At 41.7% G+C, this 27,899-nt stretch overlaps 1 protein-coding gene across 2 annotated transcripts in view; it reads left to right on the top strand.

Annotated features, from left to right (window-relative positions):
* Positions 1-27,462, top strand: part of GOLIM4 (golgi integral membrane protein 4) — a 76,212-nt gene extending 48,750 nt beyond the window's left edge. Inside the window, exons 6-16 of one of the 2 annotated variants that reach the window (XM_081234544.1) lie at positions 2,952-3,034; positions 3,862-3,945; positions 7,346-7,504; positions 9,691-10,023; positions 12,141-12,382; positions 12,852-12,931; positions 14,776-14,885; positions 17,827-17,994; positions 18,320-18,388; positions 25,331-25,411; positions 25,747-27,462. In XM_081234544.1, the coding sequence (XP_081090670.1) occupies positions 2,952-3,034; positions 3,862-3,945; positions 7,346-7,504; positions 9,691-10,023; positions 12,141-12,382; positions 12,852-12,931; positions 14,776-14,885; positions 17,827-17,994; positions 18,320-18,388; positions 25,331-25,411; positions 25,747-25,896 (1,559 nt within the window). In that variant the 3' untranslated portion in view covers positions 25,897-27,462. Of the gene's footprint in view, positions 1-2,951; positions 3,035-3,861; positions 3,946-7,345; positions 7,505-9,690; positions 10,024-12,140; positions 12,383-12,851; positions 12,935-14,775; positions 14,886-17,826; positions 17,995-18,319; positions 18,389-25,330; positions 25,412-25,746 lie in introns of both variants that reach the window. The other variant, XM_081234543.1, reaches the window with a different exon arrangement.
* Positions 27,463-27,899: the final 437 nt, after the last annotated feature.

Raw genomic sequence — 27,899 nt, 5'->3', positions numbered from 1 at the left:
ATACTTTGTCTGTAGGTATTCCAAAAAGGCACCTGGGAGTTAAATAGCCACTGAGGCAGTTTACAAAGGGTTGAGGTGGTCTTGATGGAGCCAGATATCAGCGGATGATACCCAAGAGATGTAGACATGTAGGGGCCTTGGCTTGTTGGTGGTGAGCCAGGTGGTGAAGAGTCAGTAAGATAACAAAATAGAGAAAGGAAGAGACTAAACACTGAAAGCCCTTACAAAGGTGGTAAAAGGAAGAGAGAACCAGAAGACTCCAGTGTGCAGACAGCACTTGCCACCCTGGGGATGCTACACCTTTGTGTGGTGAAGGAGAACATTTGACTTGTAGGACCCACTGTTTAGCATTTTCAAACCTGAGCCAAGCTGAGGAAATATATTTAATTATATTGATATGAAGGAGATCTATTAAGGAGTGAGAAGTAAAATTTTCTAGGTGTCTGACCTTGGCATGCTTTACATAATTTAGTCCATTCAATTTTAGTAGTAGCCCTAAAAGGCATATTATCTTGTGTCTACTCTATAGTTACTCCTTTCTTTGAAACCAAGTCCATGTATAGTAAAATTTTAACAAGAAATCAGAACCATGGAAAATAGGAGGATACTTGTCTGTGAGTTCTGCATACTCAGATAATTCAAGCCTGATGGCCTGGTCTGAGCTTCCTGGAACCCAGAACAAAAGGAGAAATACAGTAAGTGATAGGGCCCTTGTCATCAGAAGAGAGAATCTACCAATACCTTGGTAGGTGAGGGAGCGATAGAGAGAGACAGAGATGGAGACAGAGGGCGAGAGAGAGAGAACGGTATTTTTGATATCAATTAATTTTTGGAAGAGGTTTCTCAGAGAGACTTCAAACAACTTAATGTGACAGTGCCTTTGATGACACTTTGATAAGTGATTTTCTCATCAGCACTTTTGTTTGATTATGGTCCCTGATAGTAAATTAAAGATAGACGCATCGTGATAGACGCGGGTTTGTAGCGGCAAACCTATGATGTGCGTAGTCTGAGTAGTCTTTGGCAGATTACCGTGACACGAGGAGGGAGTTTAGAATTTAGAATATGGATAGCTATAAGCTGATAGCATATAAACTTAGATGGTTATTCTTCCCATTATCGTTATAATAATAGCTGACACTTAACAAATGTTTTCCATGTGCCAGTACTGGGGGAAGTTCTTTGTACAGGTATCTTATTTAAGTCTCATAACAACCTGCAAGGTAGGCATTATATTTAGTCAATTTAACAAGTGAAGAAATTGAGGCCGGCTAAAGTTAGGTAACTTGCTCAGGGTCACACAGCAAAGGCACAGGAGACACCGTCATTAAGGTTACAAACTGAATCCCTTTAAAATCAGCCAAGTTCAGGTATTTCAAGTGCATGTGTGCCTGTGTGTAGACTGAGGGCCCATCCAGCCGATGACACACTTGTGGTCCTCTTCAATTGCCCCAGTGTCCTGTTTTTTTTTTTTTGCGGTACGCGAGTCTCTCACTGCTGTGGCCTCTCCCGTTGCGGAGCACAGGCTCCGGACGCGCAGGCTCAGCGGCCATGGCTCACGGGCCCAGCCGCTCCGCGGCATGTGGGATCTTCCCGGACCGGGGCACGAATCCGTGTCCCCTGCATCGGCAGGCGGACTCTCAACCACTGCACCACCAGGGAAGCCCCCACGGTGTCCTGTTTTGACCTTTGAGAAAATCCGGTATGACATGTAGGTGGACAACCCAAACACTGGCCACATTTCCCACCTTGTTCTTGATCTCTCCCCAAACCCAATCACGAAGCCAGTGCCCAGGGATCAAGCAGGGACTCTAGTGGAGTGAAAGTGGACAGAAAGTGTGAGGCGGGATGGTGACTGGAACTTTCCTTATGTGCTGAGGGCCACCCTGGAGACATAAAGTTCTGCCTGCAGCGAGTGGCTGCCCCTTTGGGGACGGTTTGCCCAACATAGTGCAGGTCCACACCTGCTGCTGTCCCAGCATAATTCTTAACAGCACCCCTTTCACTCTCAACAGTATCTCCCATTGGAAATGAGTCATTATGGTCACGCAGCCACCATTTAACTTCTGCTGAGTGCTGTCACATGAGAACTGGCCTGATGTTGCCAGATTCTTATTAGACCCAGATTCTTGATTTTTAAATGGTGACAGCTCTTCACATGTGGAAGACACTATGTGTAGGCCAACACTGCAGGGGCCGAAAAAAATGTTTGTGTGTTGGATTTGGCCCAAACGCTGCCAGTTCACAACATCCAGATACTGAAAATGTGGGAAAATTAGCAAGAGGCTGTTCCCCGAACAGTGGAGCTTGTGGTTCAGGAGGTTTTAAGACTTCACTCTGACTGCTACAGTCTCACATGGTAGCCCTGGAAAGAACTGTCCTATAGCTATGGGAGGGAGATTTGGATCAGTCAAGAACTCAATGGTGGGAGAAAGAAAATACATTTAGAATTTTTGAGCAGATGGGGTGTCTTGTCTCTCTGTCTCTTATTTATTTCTTGAGTTGTTTTTGTAACTGAAATACCTTTTGGGGACTGTGGAAATTATTCATGCTATGAGAAATGTGGTTTTGCTTTTTGATAGCCCTGTTTTTAATTTGTGAAGAGATCAAAATCTTAGATGACCCCTACCCATTACATTTCATTCCTAAGGGTTTGCTTATTAACAGAAACATTTCATTTTTAGCACGGGAGTAATTAAAAATCCTTAACTTCTACTATGTGTAGCTTGTTTAAATGTATTTAAACCACTGAACCAGATTGTTCTGGGTTGTCCAGCTGAATCCATGCCACATCCCAAAATGGTATAGGTTTTGTTGATTTGGAATATTGTACTGTCAAAGTTCAAAACAATCCTAGAAAAAGTTATGTGAGGCTTTAGATGTGAAAATAATAGAATCAAGAGCCCAAAAGACCCAGGGCTTTACACATGATTTCCCTTTTTCTAAAATAGAATCCGTGTACAATTTGAGAGAAGAGAACAGACAGCTGAGGAGAGCGCATCAGGACATGCACACACAGCTGCAAGATGTCAAGGTAAAAAAAAAACCCAGCATTTGACTGTTTAGTGTTTGCCTGCTTTACTTTGTAGAGTGACCTTAAAAGTCGTTCCCTACTTGACATGCTTTACAATGCACACTGTTATTTTGGGCTTTGCATAAACCGGACCAGGCCCAATACTTTTACCACTTCTGTATCATAAGCTAAACGATGATCTGGAAATCCCAACATTTCCATTAGTACTGAAATGATTCTTTTGCTACGTGGTTCAATCTTAATAAGCTTTTTTTTTTGGCAATATAGAAATACCTTTAATATCTTAAGTGAAAAATAAGTACATGAAGTAGAATGCAGGCTGTTATGATAGCTATATACAATTATGTAGAGAAGACCGAAAGGAAACATATAAAATCGTTTGTAACTTATTTAAGGATAGTGGGATTATATATTTCCCCATCTATTTTTCAAATATTCTGCACTATTGTTATAACGTTTTAATAATAAAAATGTTAATTCAAATATTATTAATAATATTTTTCACTTATTTCCAGTATGGCTGTAATGTTGCAGGTTTGTTAGATTAATAAGCTTTTTATTTACAAAGGTTTATTAATAATGAGAGGTATTTTTCTTTGTGTGTTGATTTCACTGCAAGTGATTGTGATATTTGGGTAGCATTTTAGATTGTGGAATACTACATTAATCATAGTCTTCCCTCTACAAAGATTTTGGAACTTAACAAATACTGCAAAAACAAACAAACCAGCAAGCAAGCAGCATCTGGGTGCTCACGCCACTGTCTGCCCAAGAGGAGTTTGTCCTAGAATGTTAAAACTCAACCTGTAAAATTCTTTTCTGTGTAGCAACAGCATAAGAATTTACTCTCCGAGCATGAACAACTTGTAGTGACTTTGGAAGACCACAAGAGTGCACTAGCTGCTGCACAGGTTAGAAGGGTAGCGGCCTCTCTGGGTTCTTTTTAAGTCTGCTTAACATTTCTGAATTCCTCTGTGCGTGTAGTCTCTTAAAGGCCAGGCTTCACTGAGTTCCTTAGGACAGAGCTTTCCTGATCCTGAAGATCATGCATGCTTTCAAAACTCGATCAAGAGAATATTAAATAAAACTTTAATTTTTTTTTTTTTGCATTGGCAGTGTGGTGCATATTACTTTTTCTACCTTCCTCCAGCCCCTGCATGCAGTAGTCTAATACTTGTTTCAGTCACAGAAATTATCCCACGTATGTGGTCTTTTGCCACCGTATGACCTGTATTGACGCTTGCTATATGATCTGTAGGATTTTATGATGCTAGCTACGTAAATAAATTGTCAAGCTCTATATTTTATTCCTCCCTCCCTTGCTCCCAGCTTTACAGCCTGCACACACTGCTTTTGGGACTAGGCTTATGTGTTGTTTGGTCAAATTGCAGGAAATAAGAGCTCTCAAGTCAATAGAGAAGGAAAATGAGAGTCGTAAGCTTCATTTGTTCAAAGCCTAGAACAGTCCTCAGCACAAGGCAGGCCCTCAGTAGACACTTACTGAATGAACAAATGAACAAATACAAGTGTTGGAGAGCTTATTAAAGTAATATCACATTGAGTGTTTTACAGCTTTCTAGTCGAAGCAAAGAAATAAGAATGGCTAGTTTAGTTGCTATGTCTTCTTAATCACCGGTCTTCACTTTTCTTCTCTTGGAAGAATTAAAAGAAAAGGGCAAAGGAGAACCAACTATCTGTGCTTACCAGGAGACCATGTATTATCTTTTGTCTTTATAAAATTATTAATAGAATCATATGCTGGGCCCTGATTCATCTCAGAGGCTGTAGCATCTGTGTCTCCGGGACCCTTTTTCAAGGTGGTCATTGATTATCTCCCTACAAAACTGTAGCTGTATGGTAATTTTTTCCATGGGTATAAATTAAATTGACTGTAGAGGATATTATTACATTCAAAACCTTCTTTATAAAATTTTTACCAAGTATTATTATTTTCTGTGAGGCTGCTTTTCATACTGAAAAATGTGACAAACCAATTTGAATACTCTATGTACTATAATAGCCATAAATATTAGACTAAGCAACAATTTGAAAATTCAGAAAAATATAAGTAAAATAGTTCATTTAATGACCAAAACCAGATTCTGTCGTAAGCATCCTGGGAGTACTGCCGACAAGGTTTTGCAACAGAAAAAAATTTTAAGTTTAACTTACATATAATTTTCTATTTTTTTCAATAGCTTTTTGGTTCTTTTGGGTAGGGCCTCCAAGTTTCTCCTGCTCTTTTACCCCCGTATTAAAACTTTCCCCAGATCTGCTCAGAAAACAACTGCTATTTCAGGCATCTACGTCTCTCGTGTAAATCATCTTACGAGATTCTGTCTTGACAACATGATTTTTTTTTTTTTTTTTTGCGATACGGGCCTCTCACTGTTGTGGCCTCTCCCATTGTGGAGCACAGGCCCCGGACGCGCAGGCTCAGCGGCCATGGCTCACGGGCCCAGCCACTCAGCGGCATGTGGGATCTTCCCAGACCTGGGCACGAACCCTGGACATCGGCAGGTGGACTCTCAACCACTGAGCCACCAGGGAAGCCCGACAACCTGATTTTTAAATGTAATAATTAAGGGTGGGAGAAAGCAGGAACAGAGTAGAATTTGAGAGTTTACAGTTTATCAGGGATCATCATAATAACTTTATGTACAGAATTTTATTTACTATTTACAACCTACTGAGTTATATAAAAGTGTATCCTTTTTATATCTAAATAAAGTAAGGTTAAAGGAGTACTGTAGCTGGCCCCAAATCATTGCCAATCATTGACCAAGCTGGAAGCTTAGGTCATCTGGACATCAAAGTCACACTTAACTCTTCAGCTGGAATTTGTGGAGACTCCCTGTATCACAGTTACCTGGACCTTGCTCCAGACCTACTGAATCATCATTTCTAGGGTGGGGGGTCCAGGAGCCTGCATTTTTAACATGATCCTTCCATAATTTAACATGATTCTTAATGCATGCTAGTATTTGAGAACCACAGCATTACTGCCTTCAAAGGTTATGTATCTAGGAGGAGGAGAAAGAAAAAAGACTAGAATATTTATCTTATTAAAAGTATCATTGTGTGGATGTCATCTTTTTTTCTTTGACCTCCAAAGTTGGTTTGCAAATGTTTTGGTAGATTTCTGGGCTAAGGGCCAGTGTTAGCCCTTTGGCATGCCTTTGTTCAAATGATAAAGAAGCACTCCCCTGAGACAGATTTAGCAAGCAGACTTCTTCACCTCTGTGTGAATTAGAAAAAGGCGTGGAAAGGGCGTGGGAGAGCACTGTACAGGTGCACAGCTGTGGCCGCAGGAGCACGACTCACCAGCCTCGACTCCCCGTCTGCTGTGCACACTGAGGGCTGCGGCCCTGGCCAGCAGGCCCTTTCTTTCAGAAGAGATTTCTGGGTTCTTTGTGTTCATGTAAGTGTGTGTTTACACACACAGTATTTCTGTTTTAGGGTTACAGTGTTGGTGCATATGATGAGCTAAGTATAGTCTCTTGGTTTTCCTACTTAAAGTGTTTGATTTTTTCCGTCTTTCTAGCTTCTTGTATTAAAAATATCATACACACACACACACACACACACCCCCTATCACATATACACACAGGTACACACATATGAGTATATGAGTATATTCTAGACCTATGCCTTCATTAGTGCCTTTGTGGCTCTAGAAGAAAAGGACATTCAGAATTGAAGAATAAAAATCCAGCCTCATTTCATGCCTATGCTACTGCTTTCCAAAACTGCAGAGCACAATACAGGAAGCGTTCTAGAGAGGAAGGGACCCTGTGTGAGCACGTATTGACTAGAAGAAGAGGGTGGCCTGAGTGATTTTTCATATATATTCAGTTACTTATTTGAAGTCTATGGTTCTTTTCTGCTGAAAAGTGTTACTCAGACCATATTGGTAAAAGATAATCTGTACTTATATTTATATAATTGTGCAATTTTAAAAGAGTTTAATGTCATAAAACTGATTGCATAGCTGTCTTACTTTTAATAATGATATTTAGACTAGAAATTTATATATAAAAATCCTGACTTAGTTTAATATAGCATGGGAAACTAACATCTGTCTTAGATACTTTTTCTCTGTTCCCTTTAACTCTAATTTGCATGTGCTTAAAAACGGTTGAGCATGTCCAAGTAAGTATAGCTAATGCATGGAAACACTCTGCATATTTTTCCTTTCTTGCATTTAGGTATAATATTTTTGTCTAGTCTTCCAGTGAACCGTCTATGAATGATATCCTTTTCCCTCCTCAAATTGTGCAATTTGCATCCAATTGTGCAATTTGTATGCAGACTCAAGTTGCAGAATATAAACAACTGAAAGATACTCTGAATAGGATTCCAAGCTTTCGAAAACCAGAACAAACAGAGCAGCAAAATGTTACCCAGGTGGCACATTCTCCACAAGGTGACAGCGCAACAAGGGACAGGTTACCCGGAGAGCCTCGGGAGGTAAGAGGCATGAACTGGTCATCTGTGGTCAGGTCGCTTTCCCTGTCAAGCTGTCCTCAGGTGAACTGCTCTAAATATTGCCAGCTCTAACTGCAGAACACCGGTTCTCACATTTTAGCATATATCAGAGTCCCTAGCAGGGCTGTTAAAACAGGAATAGCTGGGCCCCAGCCCACAGTTTACAGTTCAGTTAATTTGGGGTGAGGCCTGAGGATTTGCATTTCTAGGTGATTTGGCTGGTCTGGGGACGCACACTTTGGGAACTGCTGTTCTGTTTCCTGGAAAAGACTGAACTAGTTTTGTCTTTCTTCATGTGGGTATATTTGTTTGAAAGGAGCTGTCATGTCTGAATATTTTAGGGGTTCTTTTTGCGGGGGGGTGTTGGGGGTAGAGTGAGAAGGTTAAATGACCATGAGGATATTATATGACAATCAGCCCACTTAAGTATTAAAGCTGATAATATATTTGAACTTGGTGCTGCACTTGGTCCATACAAAATATGTCAAAGTTTGTATTATATAACCTGCATAAAACTACAAGAGTATAAGTGCCAGTCACAGAATCCATATTTTGTATTCCTGTTCTTCATAAAATTAAGCCTTGTTGCTTAAGAATATCTCCCAAGTGAAACATCAAAAGTGGTGTTGCCCATATGATTAATTTTTACAGAGTTATTTATGCAATCACACCTGTAATAAAAATGGCAAGTATGATTATCTTTCCCCCAACAAAGTCGTTTTAAACAGTGAATGTTCGAGAAGACTTTCCCCAACTCACCTTCTTATCACCTTATGGGAATAAGTAAGTTGAAGTGAGTGGACTTTGTTTGAATCTTCAGTCTGAGCAAAGCATTCCTTCACAGACAGATTCTGTATCCTCCTGGATGCTTGTTCTTTGTCTGGGTCTTATGTTGCTCCTAACTTAAGAAAACACAACCAGAGCCCTGGTGTGGAAATTGGTTCTATTCTCTAAGTTTAACTACCAGTTTACTGGATTAATCTTTTAAAGACTCAGACTTTTTAGTTCTTCCATCTGGAGGTGGAGATAATAGTCATCTGCTCTAACCTTTCTCACGGGGATGTTGTGGAGGTAAGTGACAGGTGTTGGAAAGCACTTAGGGCCCTTCAGAGAAATATTTCCTGTAAAGCCAGGGCAGTATCAATTCAAACTTGCCAGGTATGCAAGGACTTGGTAAAATGTACACCTCCAAAAGCTATCCTCAGATGTCTGAGAAAGGACTTTTTTCCTTGGCTTATTTGTTTATGTATACAATTCAGTTTCTAAGTTATGTTTCTGCTAATTTAAGAACAGGGCTTCACATTTATTTCAATTATGGGACAGCAACCTGACCAAAGAAAGTATTCTTTCTGCTAAAGAAGGTTGGTGGGAGGAAGGACAGTGACACATTTTCCTATTGATATTATACCATCTCTCTTTTGCCCCTCTTTTCTAAGTAATGAAGACCATATAGAAATCTCTGAAACTTGCAGAGAAAACTGATTTAAATCAACCAGTTTTAGAAGAGGAGTTCTCTGTGAAAAGACACATCTTTTTTTTTTCTTCAGTTTTCTATTAATAATATAAAATACTCACAAAAGACTTCCTCCGGTTTACAAAGAAATACCACTTTAATATGTCAAAAATGTTTAATTGTACCTGATTTAATGGGCACTATTATAGCCAACATGGGTGTCCATTAGTAATGGCATTCTTTTTTTTATATTTGCTAACAGAAAGCAAAGCTAGCTCATCCTCTATTTGATCTTATCCTTTTCTTTTCAAATAATTATTGAAAACAAAATTTACCTTGAAGAAAATTATGTAAGTATTTGATCACTTGAAGTATGAGGGTTTTTCCCTTTTTATTCTAAGGGAGAACAGGAGTTAGATTGCTTTTGAGGGTAGGGTCTACTAAGATGTGGTCACTTATAGGCTTTACTTTTAGGTTATTTACGGTACTCTTTCCACGATGAAGTTTTGCTTACGTTGTCTCTATTTTGTAGGTGAGATCACACAGTGAGAAGAGTTAAGTGACTCCACTACAGCCATACTTTTCAGTCAGGACTCTATATTTCTAGACTCCAGGGTTTTGCTTATGTTGTAACCCCGTAGACATGGTAATAAAGAGATTCTATCACTGCTTTCGAAATAGAAGAGTGTCATTTCCAGTGATGTGCTTGGCCTAGGTGTCCCGAGATAGCGAAGTGTGGCAGAACCATGAAGCAGTCCCTGGAAGAACGGAGGAAACAGAACCTTACCCTCCCACCCAGAAGGAGGCAGGATTCCAGGCGCCCGCAGAACTGACCCGGCGAGAAGCGGGCCGCGGGGAGCCCGAGGGGCGGCCGGCGGAGGAGGAGCACAGGAGGGCCCTGGAGGAGGAGGCGATGGAGCAGGTCGGGCAGGCCGAGCACCTCGCGGAGGAGCACGACCCATCGCCGGAGGAGCAGCGGCGTCGGGAGTGGCCGGAGCGGCGTGAGCGGAAGGAAGCCAGGCTTCTGGAAGCGCAGGCTCACGCTGGGGTATGAGGTCGTCCAGCCAGTTGCCTGGGATAAGGGGTGCGCCTTTGTGTCTACGTGCAGTTGACCCTTGAGCAGGGCAGGTTTGAACCTCACGGGTCCACTCATACCGGGATTTTTTCAGTAGTAAACACGACAAGATCCATGGTTAGTAGAACCTGCATGTGGGGAACTGCCCAGAGGAGCCCCTATAGGGAGGGAGGCTATGGAGGAACCCTGTATACAGGGGGCCAACTGAAAGTTGTAAGAAGATTCTCCACTGCAGGGAGGGTCAGCGCCCCAGCCTCCCACGCTGTTCAAGGGTCAGCTGTGTTAGGGAAAAAGCCCTCATGTATAACAGTCTATAAAATAAAATTGGGGTGATCTTGCTAAATGTTACATGTACCTATTTAAATGTTCTATTGTGATGTTAGTAGCCTAGCTACCTTATCCCAGAAAGATGGTTGGGGAAAAGAGAAGGTGCTGTGCGTGTGTGTATGTATTGTCTTTGTCAAGAGTGCGCAGTGAGAGAGACTCAGCCACACCCCTTTAACAGAGTAGGAGAGTAGATGGGCGCCTCATCCCGCACCTTCCAGTCTGTGCTCGAGCCCCGTGGGATCTTGAGGCCGAGAAGTGACTCATTTTCTGTGATCAAGGGTACTTTTCTCCCTGTTCACTTACTGTCAAATCCTATGTTGGCTTTTGCACGCTCACCTTCAGGGTGGTTAGCAAGTCATCAGAAAGCTGACTTGAGGACGTGCCACTAGGTGAGTGAGTGTGTTTAACCAGTCTCTGCTCAGGCTCCACCACTGAGCACTCCCCTCTCACATAAGTAAGACTCATAAAAACATCCATTATTGTTATAAATGATACTTTTATTTTATTTTTTTTTTTTTTTTTTTTTTTTTTTTTTTTTTTTTTTTTTTGCTGTACGCGGGCCTCTCACTACTGTGGCCTCTCCCGTTGCGGAGCACAGGCTCCGGACACACAGGCTCCGCGGCCATGGCTCGCGGGCCCAGCCGCTGCGCGGCATGTGGGATCTTCCGGGATAGGGGCACGAACCCGTGTCCCCTGCATCGGCAGGCGGACTCTCAACCACTGCGCCACCAGGGAAGCCCATAAATGATACTTTTAAAAGAACTGAAAGCAACCCTGAATGCAGCCAGGTGTACCTTCCTTACGCAACCTCAAAGGTGATACCTGACGGTAGGCTACCTGGCCCTTACATGGATGCTGATCACCTTTTATTTATAGCTCTGAAGCTTTGTTTGGCCTCAAACTTTCCAAGACTTCAAGCCGCTAGAGGCTTTGGCTGGGCAGGTGTGAAGGCCCTTGCGGGTGCACTCTTAAATTGTTGCAAAGGTGGCATGAAGCAGCCTCTCTCCCAGTCTTGGGTCCTTCATAGCTTTCCTCAAAGGTAATTCCCCACTAGATTTAATTTCCCTCAACCATGCACCCTCTTTCCTTTGGTGAGAACTGTGTGGACTTGTATTAGTTGGCGGGGGGGGCATGGAGGAGGCAGTGGTAGACAGCTTAATGGAAGCAGAGTTTAAGAATTCCTGTATCAGGTTTTCCTTTCATCAGAAAGTTCTCTCTTCTCATCCATTTTTGGTTTCTTTGAAGAAAAACGGTTCTCTGCTTTTCCACCCTAATCTGAAATTTGACTTGTTTTGGCTCCGCTTAGCCGGAGATTAGTATATGCGTTGCGAGAGTTAATTAGCTTTCCTAGGTCTTCAGCCCTTCATGGAAAAGCCTTGGCCTCAGCCTCAGCTCACAAATCGCCCCATTTAGTCTGAGGTTATTACATGCCCACATATACCAGAGCCTTCTGAGCATAAATTTATTTAGGGTTGAAACATTTCTTCTGTTGCGTCCTCCTCCATTTGAGAGGGAGCATATTAAAAATCTGCCTTAATGCCAACAAGTGGAGAAGACCAGTTGCTGAAAGAAGCCAAGGGTGATTCAGAGGTTGGGAGACAGGAGTGGAGTCCAGCCACGGGTGGCTTTGGACCATTATGACAGTTGACCTGACAGGTGTTCACAAACCAGCCCCGCCTTCTACGCGTGTTGTGCGAAAGGGACGAAGGGAGGACCCAGGGGACCCGAGAGCTCTTGCTCTGCAGCGACTCTCTGTTCCGCAGGTGTATCCTTCGGGCAAGCCGGTCGCCAAATTCCAGTTGCCGTATGAGGAGCAGCAGAGGCTGGCAGCGCGGCGGGTGGAGGAGGTCCAGCGGCTGAAGGAGCGCCATGAGGCCCCGCCCCAGCAGAGGCTGCAGGGGCCCTTGCTGCACCAGCACCAGCCGCAGCTCCTTGCCAGGGAGACGGCCCAGCAGAGGCAGGCTGGGCTCGCCGAGGGCCGGCCGCAGCGCCTGGAGCAGACACGGTAGCCTCCTGATGGGCCTAGGCAGCCCGCCTCTGGCGTTCACAAGCAAGATAGAGACGGCTTCCTGTATTTGTTACCCGTGAACTTGAGGGGCTCCTGTTGCTCATGTAGCTGAGGCAGAACCACTACCTGAAAACTACATTCCAAACATTGAATTTTCAGAATAATCAACATTTTTTTCCCCTGCTTAAAAATGACAGTGTATGTCTCAAAATAACCTATCAGGTTTTGTGCTAACTTCATTTTATTTTATCATTTGAAAGGTATTTTATCTTTTATAAGGCATGTTTTGAAAGTGTATCTAGAATCTTTATTAAACCTAATTGGATAAGTTTAAGAAATATTTTTATGGCTTTTCAAAAAGTGTCGAAAAATTCATTGATAGCTCTCTTTAAAGATAAATGGCTTATGTCAAACTGTGCTACTTAATTTGTGTCCCTGAGGTGATGATTGTTTGTTTCCCTTGCAGGCAGCAAGCTCGTTATGATGCTGTAGATAATGATATTGTTCAGGGAGCAGAGGACCAGGGCATCCAGGAAGAGGAAGGAGGTGGTGAGCTTCTTAGATGATGGATGTTGTAATAAAACTGCTTGGTAATATATAATATCAACTCAGAGTTAAATGTGTATCTGCATACATGTTTCTCCCGCTCTCTGAAAGCAGAGCGTTCCTGTGAAACCTTTTGTAAACTGAAATGGTGTAAAGCAAAGAAGCAATTACCATAGGACACATCTTGCTAAGGGATACACAGAGCAAATCGAGGTAAAGCACAGATGCTCACAGGCACAGTTCAGAGCTCTGGGGGCTGATGCTGAGCCGCTGAGTGTAGGTCCTGGGGAAGGAGCTGGATGGACGATGCCACTCTCACTGCCCTGCTCTGGGCGCAGAGCAGAGACTCTCTCTCTCGCTGCAGAACCAACACTAGTCGCTATTTTTGCTTTTCACCTTTTCCCATAAAATTGGAAATCCTCTTCCGAATTCTTTCCGTTACCCAAAACAGGTACTAATGTAGGTCTTTCGTAAAAGTGAAGTGATGTAAAACGAACTTTCAAAAAGTGGAGGATACCTGTACGTACTACCATCTGTCTTTTGTTATTGTTGGTATGCTTTTCTTAATCCTCCCGAACAGTTCACATTGGTAGCCTAAATCACGCAACATAATGTTTGTTCTCTGACATTTTAGAGAGGAAATGGTAGTTTAAGCTTTTTGTATGCTAAATACTTATTTCTAACACATTGTCATAGGACTATTATACTTTGGGAAACTTCTACATTTTCTTCTTACCTTGGAGGTATTTAGATTATTGCCTTGAAAGTTTTTCAAATTAAGTCAATAGTAGCTTTCATTTGCAGGGCACATCTATGTGTCATTTATCAAATACCGCTTACTGTGATAATAGGACTAGACAGTAACCGTTTCCCTGGCAACACTAACACTTAGCTCTGTATCCTTTCCTAAAGAATCTAAAGGAAAGTGATTACCCAAACTCCCTCTACAGCCTGTTCTGATATTTTATAGCCCTTATAGTCAAGAAATTGTTTTCCTTATGTCCCCCCATGCAGCACTTTAAGCTTTTTTGTTCCATTATCAGTAAGACTAGAGAACCATTTGTTCTCTCTTTTATTTAATGGATCCCTTGGTGCACTTGAAACCTGTTGGAAAGTCACCTGCGTCTTTATTTTCTGCAGGCTGAATACTCTCCCTATACTTAAACTTTCCTCTTGCATCTTACCGAAAGAAGTTATTTGTTCCTCTCTTTGTGTGCTCTTATCAATAAATTCTCTTAATTGAAATAATTTTTTTCAAAACGTAGCAAGTAAATGTGTGTGTGAGTATAAACATGCAATGCTTGTGGCATCATCATTACCGCCACCTCAGAGAACACAGGACGACGGGCTGAATTTGTTTTTTTAGCTCCACAAATGAGGTTGTTATTTCCTTCCTTTCCTGAAATAGCATCAGTTTCTTCTTTCAGTGCCTTGCCATTTTCTCTGACATTACCAAAAATTAGTTGATAATTTTAGCGATGTCCAAATTGACTGGGCTTTATTTTATCAAGAAAGTTTTGATCGTTGTTTTTGGCATAATGGGGGAAAATTGCCACTTTTGTTGTAAACATTTGTTTTTGGAGAGTTAGACTGGTGTCACTTACCCACACTGTCTCTGTAGACACAAGGCCTTTCCACACTATCTCTGTAGACACAAGGCCTGGGGAAAGGGCATAACTTTTCCAGAAAAGCTAAAACATATACCTTATGTTGAGCTAACCTAGCAGGAGGAGAGAGTGGGTGAAGTGGTCTGCAGGAAAGCCCGCTGGTGACGTTGCTTTGCTTTGAAAGGGAGAATCCTGTCTGGTTTGTTTGGGCTGATATCATTTCCTTTGATTTGCTAGCCTATGAGAGAGACAACCAGCACCAAGACGAGGCAGAAGAAGACCCAGAAAATGGACATGAGCTTCAAGAACAAGGGCCCCACGAAGCTGACCCAGAATCCGAGGCAGATGTAAGTGTCCTCTCTTCCGGTCGTGACACTTGGGAACTCACAAGGCAGAAAGGAAACGTGAAGGTTTACCTGACACTGTGACTGTGGCTCCAGATATGTCTGTTATTTCATCAGCACAGAAGGAAGGTGGCTTACACAACTATATGATATGAGCAATGTTGTTAACTGTAAACCATGGGGTGTGTGTGTGATGAGAATGGGTTAAAGGTTGCTCTGGGAAAACATCCAAGGAGTTTCCCTCTGGGGACTTTTAGATTAGTCAAATTAAAATAGAAAAGCAAAAAAGAGGCATTGAAATATGTAGTAGTTCTGAAAGATGAAAAAAAAAAAAAGCAAGTGTGGGAGTTGGAGAGAGAACCAGAGAAAGGAGATTAACCACTATGGAGCATGTTGAGCAGTCTGCTAGGGTGTGAATGTGTGTCATGTGACTCTCTGTAATCTCCCAACAGCCCAGTGACTATTTTAATAAATACACAGATAAGAATGTGAGGCTTGAGAAATGAAAGAAAAAAATTTCCCAGACACCATGATGCTATAGAAAAATTAGAATATTAGCAGGTAGAGATATAGTAACCAGAAATGTTCTTTTTGTTTACTCAGAAAGGACCAAGACTCCCAATTCAGTTGGGTGGTCTGGGGCCTTGGCCTTGCCTGCAAATGAGTGTGTCCTTATGCTTCTGTGTAGATGATTTTCACAGTGTAAAATCCTAGCTCTCCTGTCATCTTTTGCTAGGAAATCCACCACCATGTTAATAAAATTCAGTCTGCGCTATCCTATGGGCCCTGTCCATATTCTTCCTTGATAAACATTGAGAAGGTCTTCCTGATAGATGCTTGAAGCTGCCCTGATGGAAACAGCTTTTGCACATAACTTACACTGAGAGGTGGCAGAACACATTTACCCACCAGCCCCTGAACTGGCATTTCTCAGAGTATGCTCCAGGGAACCCTAGCCCTGAAATATTTTCAGGAAAGAGCAAGAGCTATAGATAGCAGGAGAGTGTGAGAGACAGAGGATGTGAAAGAGCAAGAGAGTGTCTCTCTTGAGAGAGCAAGAAAGCAAGTGTGCAAACGCCTGAGAGCGTCCTGAGAGCGATGAAGGGGACGGAGGAAGGGTGGGTACTCCAGTCACTGACTTTGGGAAACGCTGTGTGTTTCGACTGCTTACCTGACTGCATAATCCTTTACTCTCCTTTCATCAGTTGACTTGCTCTAGATAACACGCTGGGAAACGCTGGCCTTTCTACCATGCCTTCTCTTAATTAGAAATTATTAGCTTGCTTGTCCCTCTCTTTGTCTCATACTTTATCCATTTATTTTTAAAGTAAAAACATTTTTGTCCAGCTTTACTGAGATTTAATTGATCATCTAACTATTTTTTGAATGTAACAACCGTACCTATTAAACCTTTTTTTAATACTTGGTTAGAGTTAGAACTAATGTGTACATTTTCACGTACTTTTGCAAAAGACATCTTGTACTTTTTTTCTGAAGAAAATGTGTTACATTTTTCCTATATTTCCACACGGTTTATTGATAACGTACAAAAAGTGATCCATATAACAAGATTGTGGAGTAATTGGAGTTTAATGTGAAGATTATGATTTGTCACTCTATATTCCCAAGAAAAGTGTCATTTTGCTCTTGAACAATGTACATAGCCAGGGATGTGCAGATAATACCTCAGCTGAGACTGCAGCGAGCTCTTGTACATGGTCAAGGCTCGGAGGTGAATTGAAGTAGAATTTTGTGGTCTGGAGACTAAATCTCACTCTGAGGCTTCACCGTCTCTGGGAAGCATTTGCTGCTTCAGTGAAGTGCCCTATTGATGACCCCGGTGTGATCAGGGAAGCTCTTACAAGCATCGCCATTTCTGCCCGGCTCAGGCTCTAAAATCTGAATCTTTATGAGGGCATGTATTTTTTTTTTTTTTTTTTTTTGCGGTACGTGGGCCTCTCACTGTTGTGGCCTCTCCCGTTGCGGAGCACAGTCTCCGGACGCGCAGGCTCAGCGGCCATGGCTCATGGGCCCAGCCGCTCCGTGGCATGTGGGATCTTCCCGGACCGGGGCACGAACCCGTGTCCCCTGCATCGGCAGGCGGACTCTCAACCACTGCACCATCACGGAAGCCCGGGCACGTATTATTTTGAAAGGTGCTTTGGGAGCATACGTGGGACATCCAGATAATTTTAAAGTTGATCATGTGAAGGGCATTCACTGAACACAATAACAGAACTACTACTTGAGAGGTGGGGCGGGGAGGGGGAGGGATTTTTCAAAATATATTGCCGGAGGCTGGGTTAGCCCAGTCCCTTTTCTCCTGTCTCTTGCCAGTGCAGCCTCTCTCAGCTTCACGGTAGTGTTCATTATAAAGAAATGTGATCCACACTAGAACGTGATCATCTACTTGTGAATTAGCCTCCTCTTGTCTCCTCGTGGGCCCTCTTCTTGGGTCCTTTCTGGTGTGGGCTTCCTCTCTCCTCAGCTGCTTTTTACTCACTTACATGTAACAGCTGGTTTTGCAAAGGATAACTCATCTGTCAAAAAATCAACATACCAGTGAAAGAAGTTACTATTTGCCTGTCTAAATCTCTCATTTTAATTATTTCTCCTACTTGGTCCTTTGGCTTTCATTAACTGTTTGTCTTGTCATCTAGTTATGTTCATATTACTTGTGATATTAGAGTTTTGAGAACTATTTTGGAATCGCTTGCAGGAAAGAAATGCTATTTGAACTTAATTCTGATGCATCAGTCTGACAAATAAAGCAGAGACTTTATCTTTAGACGGTGGGATGAATACTTGTGAGTCTTGGCAAGGATAGATCTGAACAATCTGGTGAAGGACAATTTCATTTTCTGCCAGTGTCTGGCCTTTCAAATGACATTAAACTTGATCCTGGAATTTGAAGTGGTGATTGCTTTTCATTCAAATTTTACAGAGGGCAGCTGTAGAGGATATAAACCCAGCAGACGACCCTAATAATCAAGGGGAGGATGAATTTGAGGAAGCCGGGCAAGTGAGGGAAGAAAACTTGCCAGATGAAAATGAAGAGCAGAAGCAAAGTCACCAAAAGCAAGGGAACGCAGAAGTGGAGGAGCATTTGGTGGTAAGCGGATGCCACGACGGAGGGTGGTTTTAACTCGGGTATTTTAACAAATGCCTGGTTTTACGCCAAAGGGTAGCCATGACCTCATGGACAGGAGGTTCACCTCTTTGGGCTTTTTTGGGGGTCATCATGTGAAATGCCCACCCTCAGAGAGAGCGGGTGATGAGCATCCTGGGCTTTGTGTTGAGAATGGTTAGTCATCATTTCCTGGCCGCTGATGCATTGAAAGTGTACTGTTCATGGCCTATTCTTTGTCCCAGAGGACTGGACAGCCCATCTCCTGTGTTCGGTAACCTGAACACTGCCTCCCCTTTTGTTTCAACAGATGGCAGGAAATCCAGACCAGCAGGAGGACAATGTGGATGACCAGTACCAGGAAGAGGGGGAAGAGGAGGTAGGAAGGGGGAGGGCAGGAGGCCAGACTGGTTGGGGCCTCACGCTCACCTGGAATAGACCTCGGCCACGAGGGCTTCTGTGGAAAGGTTCAGAGAGCCGTAGGCTGGGTAAGGAAGGGTGGTTTCGAGGGGAAACGGACCAAGGCCGTGGAGACATTTGGTTGGAAGATAACAAAAATGGGGTGATAAAATCCTCCTCTCTGGTGTTCCCTAGAAATTTGGAATTGAGAAGACACTTGGCCTTCCAGAAATGGCGGACTTAGGTTTATGTGATCTTTGTAAGAATACTTTCTCCTGTCTCTTTCCCTCACAAGAAACAAGAGCAAAGCTCTGCACACTGAGGGTCTGGACTAACCCCAGAGACTTTCCCTGTAGACATGGCCACAGTGCCTGTGTCACAGGGGCACCCCGTGGTGTCTATCAGAATACACTTAACACCCTCCAGACACTTAAAAAATTTTATAGCCTCTGCCTTTCTAAGAATTTAGTATCTTAATCAAGTTTAACAAAGAAGAAAAGGAAAAATATGTAAGGAGCTCTGTTGAGTAAAATGCACTCAGGTGGAATTTCTTAACATTTCATTTTAGTTTGCTTCTTATTGTAAACCTTTGGCATATCATTGTTAATTAGGTTTACAGAGCATCTACCTTGGTGCCACAATCATGTAACTGACTGATGAATGCTGTTGTTTGTAGCTGGTTAGTCACGGCGGGGTACTGTATGGACCGCTGAAGCTCAGTTCTCGGGAATATGATACGGATGAGGCCAAGGCCCCATGTTCAGTCTCTCTGGATCAGCAAATGGACGAGCAGATTAAAGCCTTGGTTCAGAGGCACCCCTCAGCCAGGCCTCTTGCAGATGCGTGGCTCTGACCCTAAGGGGAATGGCAGGAGAGGACGGACAAATGGCAGCCTGAACAAACCCCCCCAACCCCTGAGAGCCTGCTCAGAAGGCACGAGCTGCTACACTCACTGGCATGGTTCCCTTGACTAGGTCTGCCACCTCGTTTAGATTGCATTTATCAGCTTTTCAGAGCTGATGCTGAAATGTGTGTTTATACCTGGAAAACAGAAAAGAACATCACTCTTTGCAGTCATTGGCAACATACACCTCTAGTCACGTGCAGTCTACCTGGCTTGATCTTCTTATTCTCTCTCCTTTTTCTCATCCTGCTGTTCATCCTAATGAAGCCCCTGAGCTGTGTTATCAGAGGAGAGCATTAGAGAACCTAGCAGCCTTGAATATTAAGATGTTTGGCAAGAGAAAGATATTCATCTGGACCTCTCTTGTAACAGGATGTCTAGACTAATATTACTTTGTTTCATTATATCAGAAGCCAGGAATCTTTGGGAGATTAAAAGAGAAGAGATTCACCTTGGCTCCTTTTTAAAAATTCAGAAGGGTGCACATAAAATGTTAATCAGTATTTACTGATTATTTTTTTTTAACTTCTATATTCTATCAGTTAAGGTGGAGAGAGAAATCCTGGGATCCAAGAGGGATCAAAGATAGAAAGAAATCAAAGGCAGAGAGGCGGGAGGGAAGGAGGATGGTGACGAGGCAGAGCCTGGTGCCCGACGCCGGGCAGCTGCTCCCCAGGCCACTGTCCCTCCTCCCTCAGGGGGGCTGACTGACTGGAGCCCTTCCCCCTCCCTGCGCCTGACCCCTAGTTTTCTGCCCAGAGCTCCTAGCTGTGGCACCCCATCCCCACTACCTAACCCTCGCACAGAGGCTCCAGGTCGCCATGCCCTCTCATTTAGGGTGATTGCCACGTGAGCTCTCAGCGGAAGCCCAGCGTGCCTCTCTTCTTCCCCGGGGACCTTTCCCCTCTGCCCCCTAAGCGCCCCTTGCTCAGGCTGTGTTATATTTTTCTGGTAGTTCCTGTGGTGATTAGTTATTGGATTTTCCCACCTCTTTCCATTGTTCTCAGCTCTTCCCTTGAGGAGGGAGAAGCACTTCCATATACCAGGCAAGGACTAGTAACAGAGACGAAGTTCTCAGCAGACTGCAGCAAAAGAAGAAAAACAAAGAGGGATGCAATACGTGAGAACACATAGCGTGTTGTTTACAAGTGCTGTGTGTGTGAGCACTGAAAACCGTAAAACGCTGTGTGATTTCCATCATTCTTATCTTCCTTAAGCCTCAGAGCCTTCCACTGCCCCAGCTGACCCCTGGGAATGTAAGGCCCATTGCTGCCATCGGGTCCCTTCCCTTCCAGCCCACAGTCAGCCTGACTTCTGTCACATTTGCTCCTAGGGAGGTGTTGCATCTTGCCAGGGTTATACCTGTTCAGAGGTACAGCCCATCAGACTGATTGAACTCTGAGAGTAGAGGACCCAAAACAAGTGTGCATTCTCCCTGCCTTCTCTTATCTGAGTGCAACAGTGTTATCCTTCTGAGACATAAAGACGGACAGCTATTCACACGCATTCATTGTTTACTGTTGGGGATCCTTAAGAATGAAAGACATTCATATGGTGAGCCCATCCTCATGTTGCTTACTTTACAGATTTTTTTATATCCTTATGAGCAAACGAGACAAACTGTGACATTGCTGAAAAGTACTATGTGTGCTTTAAAATTATTTAAATGTTTAAAAATATATGGAGACTAAATGACCACTTTGAAAAACCCGAGTGCTCAGTTTCTCCCATCTAACTGAAAACAGATTGATCTGAACACTCACATAAGAGCAGGTACAGGGTTACCTGGCTCCCTTTAGTGGTATGTCAGCCTATGAATCACCACATCAAGAAGCTGTCCAGATAGCAGAAACTCTCCTATTAAACATTCGCCGGCAAGCAGGGGTGTTCACCACCATAGTGGACATTGTTGGAAGGCCCTTCCATTGTCACATCCCATCCACTTCTTTGGATTCCAGGATTCTTGACTACTTAAGGTGCAGCCTTCTGGTTCCTGGCTCATCCTGTGACATCTTTGATGCATCAGAGAAAGGCGCGAATACGTGTGGGGACTGGGTAGCTAGCCAAAGCCCATTTCCGGTTCAGAAGATCTGTTTTATCTTGTTTAGTTTTCACTATTTATTAACCCATGCCACATAGGGACCATTTCTAAAATGCCTAAAACATTAGATTTCAGTAATGAGTAATGAGGAGCAGTGTAGGGAGATATTTAACAAAATGTTTGCGTCGGCTTTAGCAGGATAGTAAAGAGGGTCAAGTGTGGAAGACATAATTGGCGTGTCTACATTGTAAAAGAGTCACATTTGGCTTCTGGTTATTAGTGTAAGCATATTTTAAAATGAGAAACTCCATATCACTGTCCCATTTCAGCAGTGCCTTTAAGATGGATTTGAATTACTTTTGCCCCAAACATGAAGAATATATTACTAGAATAGAAAAGGTACATTCATAAATTTGAAAATCTACAAAATTTTCATTTGTGCAATCCCTAAATTAAAAAGTAATTTAAATCAGTGGTTCCCACCTCAGATTATATTGACAACTGGTCAACAACCTACATTTCCTACAGTAGATCCCAAGGGAAGAGAAGACAGAGCTCATAAACAGGTGTTTATCTCTCTAGCCAGAGACATTCATTGTCACTCAAGCGAATGGCTCTCAGGCTTTGCTGTGGCTAAGAATCACCTTGGAAAGTGTGTAAAAAATACAGATTCCTGCATCAGACCTTACCCTTGGAGATTTTGATCCTATCTGTGTGGGGTGTAGGAGTTGGAGTTTTTCACAAGCCCCCCAGCTGATGCTGATGTTTCAGGGACACACTGTTTAGAGAAGCAGGCCTATGACAGGTCAGGTCTGTAGCTAGACTTTGGGAAGTCTGAACCTCCTGAAACTTCCATGCAAAATTATGTATACCTATGCCCATTTACTAAAGACTTCCTAACCAAAGTGTTAAAAGGGTCCATGACTCACCCTACCCATCCCACGCATACACACACACACACACACACACACAGAGAAAATTAAAAATCACTGCTTTTTATCTAACCCTTTCTTTGACAGATAAGACATTTGAGCTTCAGAGAGGTTAGGTAAGTTTTCAGAGGTCACACAGCTTGTTATTGTTAGAACCATGATTAGACCCTACCCAGGTCTGCTTTTAAAAGCTACCATGATTAAATATACTAAGCACAGTAACTAAATAGCTGATATGGGCAAGTTTTTCTTTATAGAAGTTAGTCAATACAGAAGGAATGATGGAATTAGAAAGTCACCAGTTTTGTAACCCTAATTAAAAGTTGATTTAAGAGCAGTCATCAATGGATGATATCACCAGATGGATGGAGGTCAGGGGATTTTACCATGGAGGGATCAGGCTGTAGCTATCTGAGCACACTGGCCAACCTTAGCTTCACTAAAGTGGGACAAGCATTGTATGCCTCCTGATGTGATGAAAATACGAAATCTACAGCATCACCTCTGAAAAGTCCTTGTTTTGCAAATTGAATCTGAATTCATTCAAGCCTTTAAGCTAACTTCCTTTTATAAGAAATGTGGAGGCTAAAAAAATGAGTTAAGTGATACCTTAAAGAAGCAAATAAATCCAGAATGTGGGTCATTTTACTGGACAACAATTCAAGATAGCATTAAGGGAAAAAGAGGGGAGTGGAACTGGTGTTAGATGTGTCCTTTGTTTGGATCATGATTGGAACAAACCAACTATAAATAGACATATTTAAGACAATCAGGAAAATGTAAGTAAGGACTAGACATTAGATGATACCATGGAATTATTTATCAGATGTGATAATGGCATTATGCTTATATAAGAGAAGTCCAGTGTGTTTAGAAATACATTCCAAGATGAGTAGGGGTGAAATTACATGATATCTAGAATTTTAAGAATAATTCATCAGAAAATAAAGAAAAGTGATAGGTGATGCAAGTGTGGCAACACTGAGGTAACCTTTGAACCTTGGTGATGGCTGTAAGGAGTTTATTGAATTATTGTCTTTGTGTGTGCTTGAAAATCTTCACAGTAAAAACAAGTGACCTTATTGTTCATACAACCTGGAGAGTTAAGGAGCAAAGGTTTTAACGCAGGTCTGTCTGACTCCATGGTCTGCGTTAGGGGGTTGGAAGACTACAGGCCTGGGCCTATTTTATAAGTGAAGCCTTATTGGAACACAAGCCATGCCTTTTTGTGTACATGTTGTCTAAGGCTGCTGCTGCACTAGAGTTGGGTAGTTGCTAGAGACCTTATGGCCAAGAAAGTCTGGATATTTACTCTCTGGCCCTTTGCAGCAAAAGTTTGCCAACACTGGTCCTTTTCACCATACCACAGTTTCAAGGCAGTTCCCTCCCAACCCCAACTAAAGCATGTTTAGTGTTCACTAGCATATTTTCATTATTAAGGCTGTAGAAGACACGTCTGTTCACGGAAATTGACTGGGGACACTTCAGCAATTTTCAATTAGTGAGACCTTAATATAGTCTGAAATAAGTGCTTCACTGTTTTCGTTACAATGTCCTGGGAAATGCTGTGATGAGATTCCATGACTAAGGGCAGAAGAGATGTCATTGGCCACTGATAGAAACTGCAGGTAAGATAGAGGTGTCTTGTTTATAGCTCGCTCTACCAGGACACATGAATACAAAGTATACTCTATACCTGTCCCCACATGTATTTATTTGGTGCCAGTGTGGTGTAGGGGCTGAGAGTCCAGCCAACAATTGACTGCTTAGAAGAGGTTCATGAAGGCTGGGCTGTGTTAGGGCATCTTTGAAGGGTCATCTTTGTAAGCTCCTAATAGGCCAGGGTCCCTCCAAAGTGAGGCTGGTGGGTTGCAGTTCATCCTGCTGAACCTGGACTGGACACCTTGAGGCAGCCCTTAATTAGTCGTTCCTTAATTATAACACCTGCATACTTTCCTCCCCTTGCCCATATCTGGGATATTTATCACACATACACCCCACACCCCCCAAATTAGGTAATTTTGTGTGTTATTCAGGAAGACTTACTTTTATGCCGCTCTCCTCAGAGAGATCAGGGTTCTTTCTGGTACCAGGACACTGCATTATGCTTAATTGGTAGTCAGCGATTTTTTGAAATGTATTCAAATGACTTAAACCTTTTGGCATATGTATAGTTTTCAGAATCGTTAAGTTAGAAAATATTTTACCCTCTATTTGTGTGGAATGTGATCATTAAATAGAGATTATTTAGCAAAAATATTTGGATGCTTTCTTTGATTTGCATTTTGATAAAAAACAATCGGAATCAATGACACATAACAGTAGTAGCATACATGAAGAAAACTACTTAAAACAGAAATGTGTTAGAACACTAAAGAGATGTAGGGATTTGAGGTAGCTTAATAACTATTTTATGAAGAAATTGAAATGATTGTATTCTGTGTTCTAGATATTTTAGCCAGAGAAGTTTATTCTTAATTATAGAAACGTATATACACAGGTTTTCCTCAGTTTTCTACTACATTATATATAGGTAGTGGTGCCTGATTTCTGTGCCTTTACAGAGCAGCTATTTTTTGCATTGATTCATTGATTCATTCATTGACTCATTTCATTCAACAGTATTTATTAAGCAATTGCAGTGTGCCAAGTATGCATCTAGGCATTGAAGGCAGTTAGTTGAGTAAGACAGATGGTTCCTGTCTTCACAAGAACTTACATTCTATCAGAGCCTTCAGACTTCCAACAGTTCTCCCATTCAATTTTATAAGGTGAATTTCTTCAGGTGTATATACTCGGAGTGTTAAATCAGAAACTCAAAACACAAAGGTCCTAGATTCTGAATCACGTTGATTTTTTTGTAGTAGGTGTATTATACATTTCTTCATGGCTAATAGACCAGTCAAATCTCTGACTTTCTTTTCACATTTATTTTTAGTTTGATTTTGTCTCTGCTGCTTTGAATGAACTTTTGGGAAATCAAAACATGTTGTTGCAAGTGTTGAAATGATCAAGGTGTCACCTGATGTCTCTGGTTTGTTTTAGGTTCAGGAAGATTTGACTGAGGAGAAAAAAAGGGAATTGGAGCATAATGCTGAAGAGACCTATGGTGAAAATGATGAAAATGTACGCATAGGATCTACCTATTTCTATTGTGCTTGTGTGCCTGTGCGCGCAAGTATGGGAGATACGTATGTATAGTTGGAAAGATACCAGTGGGTACATCTAAGGTGCCACAGAGTTTAACAGGCCAGCCTAGAACTAGGAAAATTTGTGACAACCTGAAGATTAGAAAAGACTGTAGCACTCTCGCCTGTTGGAACATTTTTCTTCACTTGTTTTCTTTCTCCAAAAATGAATAACTTCATACTGGTTTTTTGGGGTGTATTTTTAGAATTTTTTATACCACTAACTCTGTGCCCTCTCTCTTAGTTTTCCTTTTTTTTCTTTTTAACTTCAAGGCCGATGAGAAAAACAATGATGGAGAAGAGCAAGAAGTTCGAGATGACAACCACCCCAAAGGCCGAGAGGAGCACTACGAGGCAGAAGAGGAGGAGGAGGAGGACGGAGCCGCTGCTGCTGAGAAATCTCGGCAAAGAGCTGAAATGTAGCTGTGTCCGATTTCACAGACAGAGCTCAGCCAACGGATTCTTTTCAAGCTGCTCAAAAATAAATCTGCCTACTGAACTCTAGGATATTTAACTACAAAAATTAAGAATTTAGACTTTTTAACTTTTGTATTAGAAATGCTCATACATTTATATGAATATATTTTGTTAACCTAGGTTAGAGCTTCTTTTTATATTCAAGCAAAACATGAACGATAATAAAAACAATAAAGCAGACCTTAGGCTCTGAATCTCATTTTTCATAGATTATGTGATGTTGGAGAAGACATGGATTTTGTATATGTTTCAACTTGTTCCTTCTCTGTCCTCTACGTTCCAAGCATTCTGTTGTTTGCCTTTGATGAAATGCAGGATAGAGAATACTGAAAAATGCTGTACAGACATTAAGGAGAATCGCCAGTTTACTAATTGCTGCCTTTCCAAGGTTCTTATGCATAGTTCTGATAGAATTTTCACCAGTCTGTGTATCTCTAGGATAAGATTCATGGACAGAGTGACATACGGTTAGAAAGACGTTTTTGTTATAAAGACATTTTTTTCAGGCTTTTCAGATCAGTTAGAAAAAATGTTTGGCTTTACTTAAAATCACAGCTCTTCCTCTTGAGAGGAATTAAATTTAAATGCGAGATAGAACTAAAACTCACTTGACAGTATTCTGGACTTAGATATTTCAGGATTCAAACAAGGTATGACACATCAGCATATTAACCTTTTTGAAGGACTGACACCTTGTTTAATAACTAATTTAGTGTCTATGGGTGGCGTTTTCCACGTGAGCACCCCTTTTTTTTCTGTAGTCACCCAGTGATAGCTTTGTTTTAGTATCTAATTCTCTACAGTAATATATATTTCCCCTGTGAGCTCTGTGCCTCTGTATGTAATCACTGATGACAAGCATGAATATGAAGACATATCAAATTGTACAACTGAATAGGGTATTTTTCAAAAACTATATGGTGAAATACACATGGTGGTATGGTTGACCCTCATGACTTTTCTCTGTGCTGAGAATGGGTCTGCTTTATGCCCATGGATAGACTTTTAATGATTATGAATTATACAAGTCCCTTAAAATAAAAATATTAAAAATCAAAAATTTCCCATGGGATAGAGACATAGTGCAGTCTCCAGTATAAAGATTTTTAACTAAATAGAATTAGGTTATATCATTTTTATGTGTGTGGTTTTATAATAGTACTTTCAAATCAATAAAAACAGATTTCAGTTTCTACCATTATCATATGAATGTAATTTTACTTTTTAATAACCACACTCATGTATGGTTTTGATTATCCCAGTTGAGTGATTATGTATGTATGCATAGGAGTGTTTTGTTCAAATGTATTTTGGGTTTTCGATAATCATGAATCAAATCTTACTTTTATGTATAAAAACCCTTTATGTAATGTAAAATGTATAATATTGTACATAATATTCAGAATACAATTATTTTGGTAAATTAGTTTGTATTTTTAATGTCCCAATTACAGTATTTAATTATTTGAAACTTGGTAATAGTCAATAAAGCTATAAAAAGCAAGTGATAAATCTTTGAAAGTATGTGATTTTTTATTCATTTCTGATCCTGTAACATTCAGTTCTTTTTCATAAAAGGAAAAATTTTAAGGGGAAGCAGTGTATATTAATGAATGATAAAATGCCTTTCCCAATCTTTCTCGACTTGGATTGGCACATGAGTTTTTCCCCCCCTTTTCTAAAGGAAGAGCTAAGAATTTTTATTTTATTTGAGCTAGTTCTGGAGGAAGAAAAAAGAGAAATGTAAGAGAGTGTCATGTGCAAACACACAAAATAAACAAAAAAACTATTGAATCCTCCCTGGGAAAGCAAACAGAACAATCGCAAACCATTCTACTCTGTATGGCGCCAAGTTATAGGGCTGTTTAACCTAATGTGTGGAAGAGAACTAATCACCCAGAACTGATCTACATTAATGAGATGAGGAGAAATAAAATGTCACTTGTATT

Source organism: Mesoplodon bidens, assembly GCF_964165515.1.
Source record: "Mesoplodon bidens genome assembly, chromosome: 5".
Taxonomy (NCBI): Eukaryota; Metazoa; Chordata; class Mammalia; order Artiodactyla; family Ziphiidae; genus Mesoplodon; species Mesoplodon bidens.
This window is presented reverse-complemented; position numbering and strand designations above follow the sequence as displayed.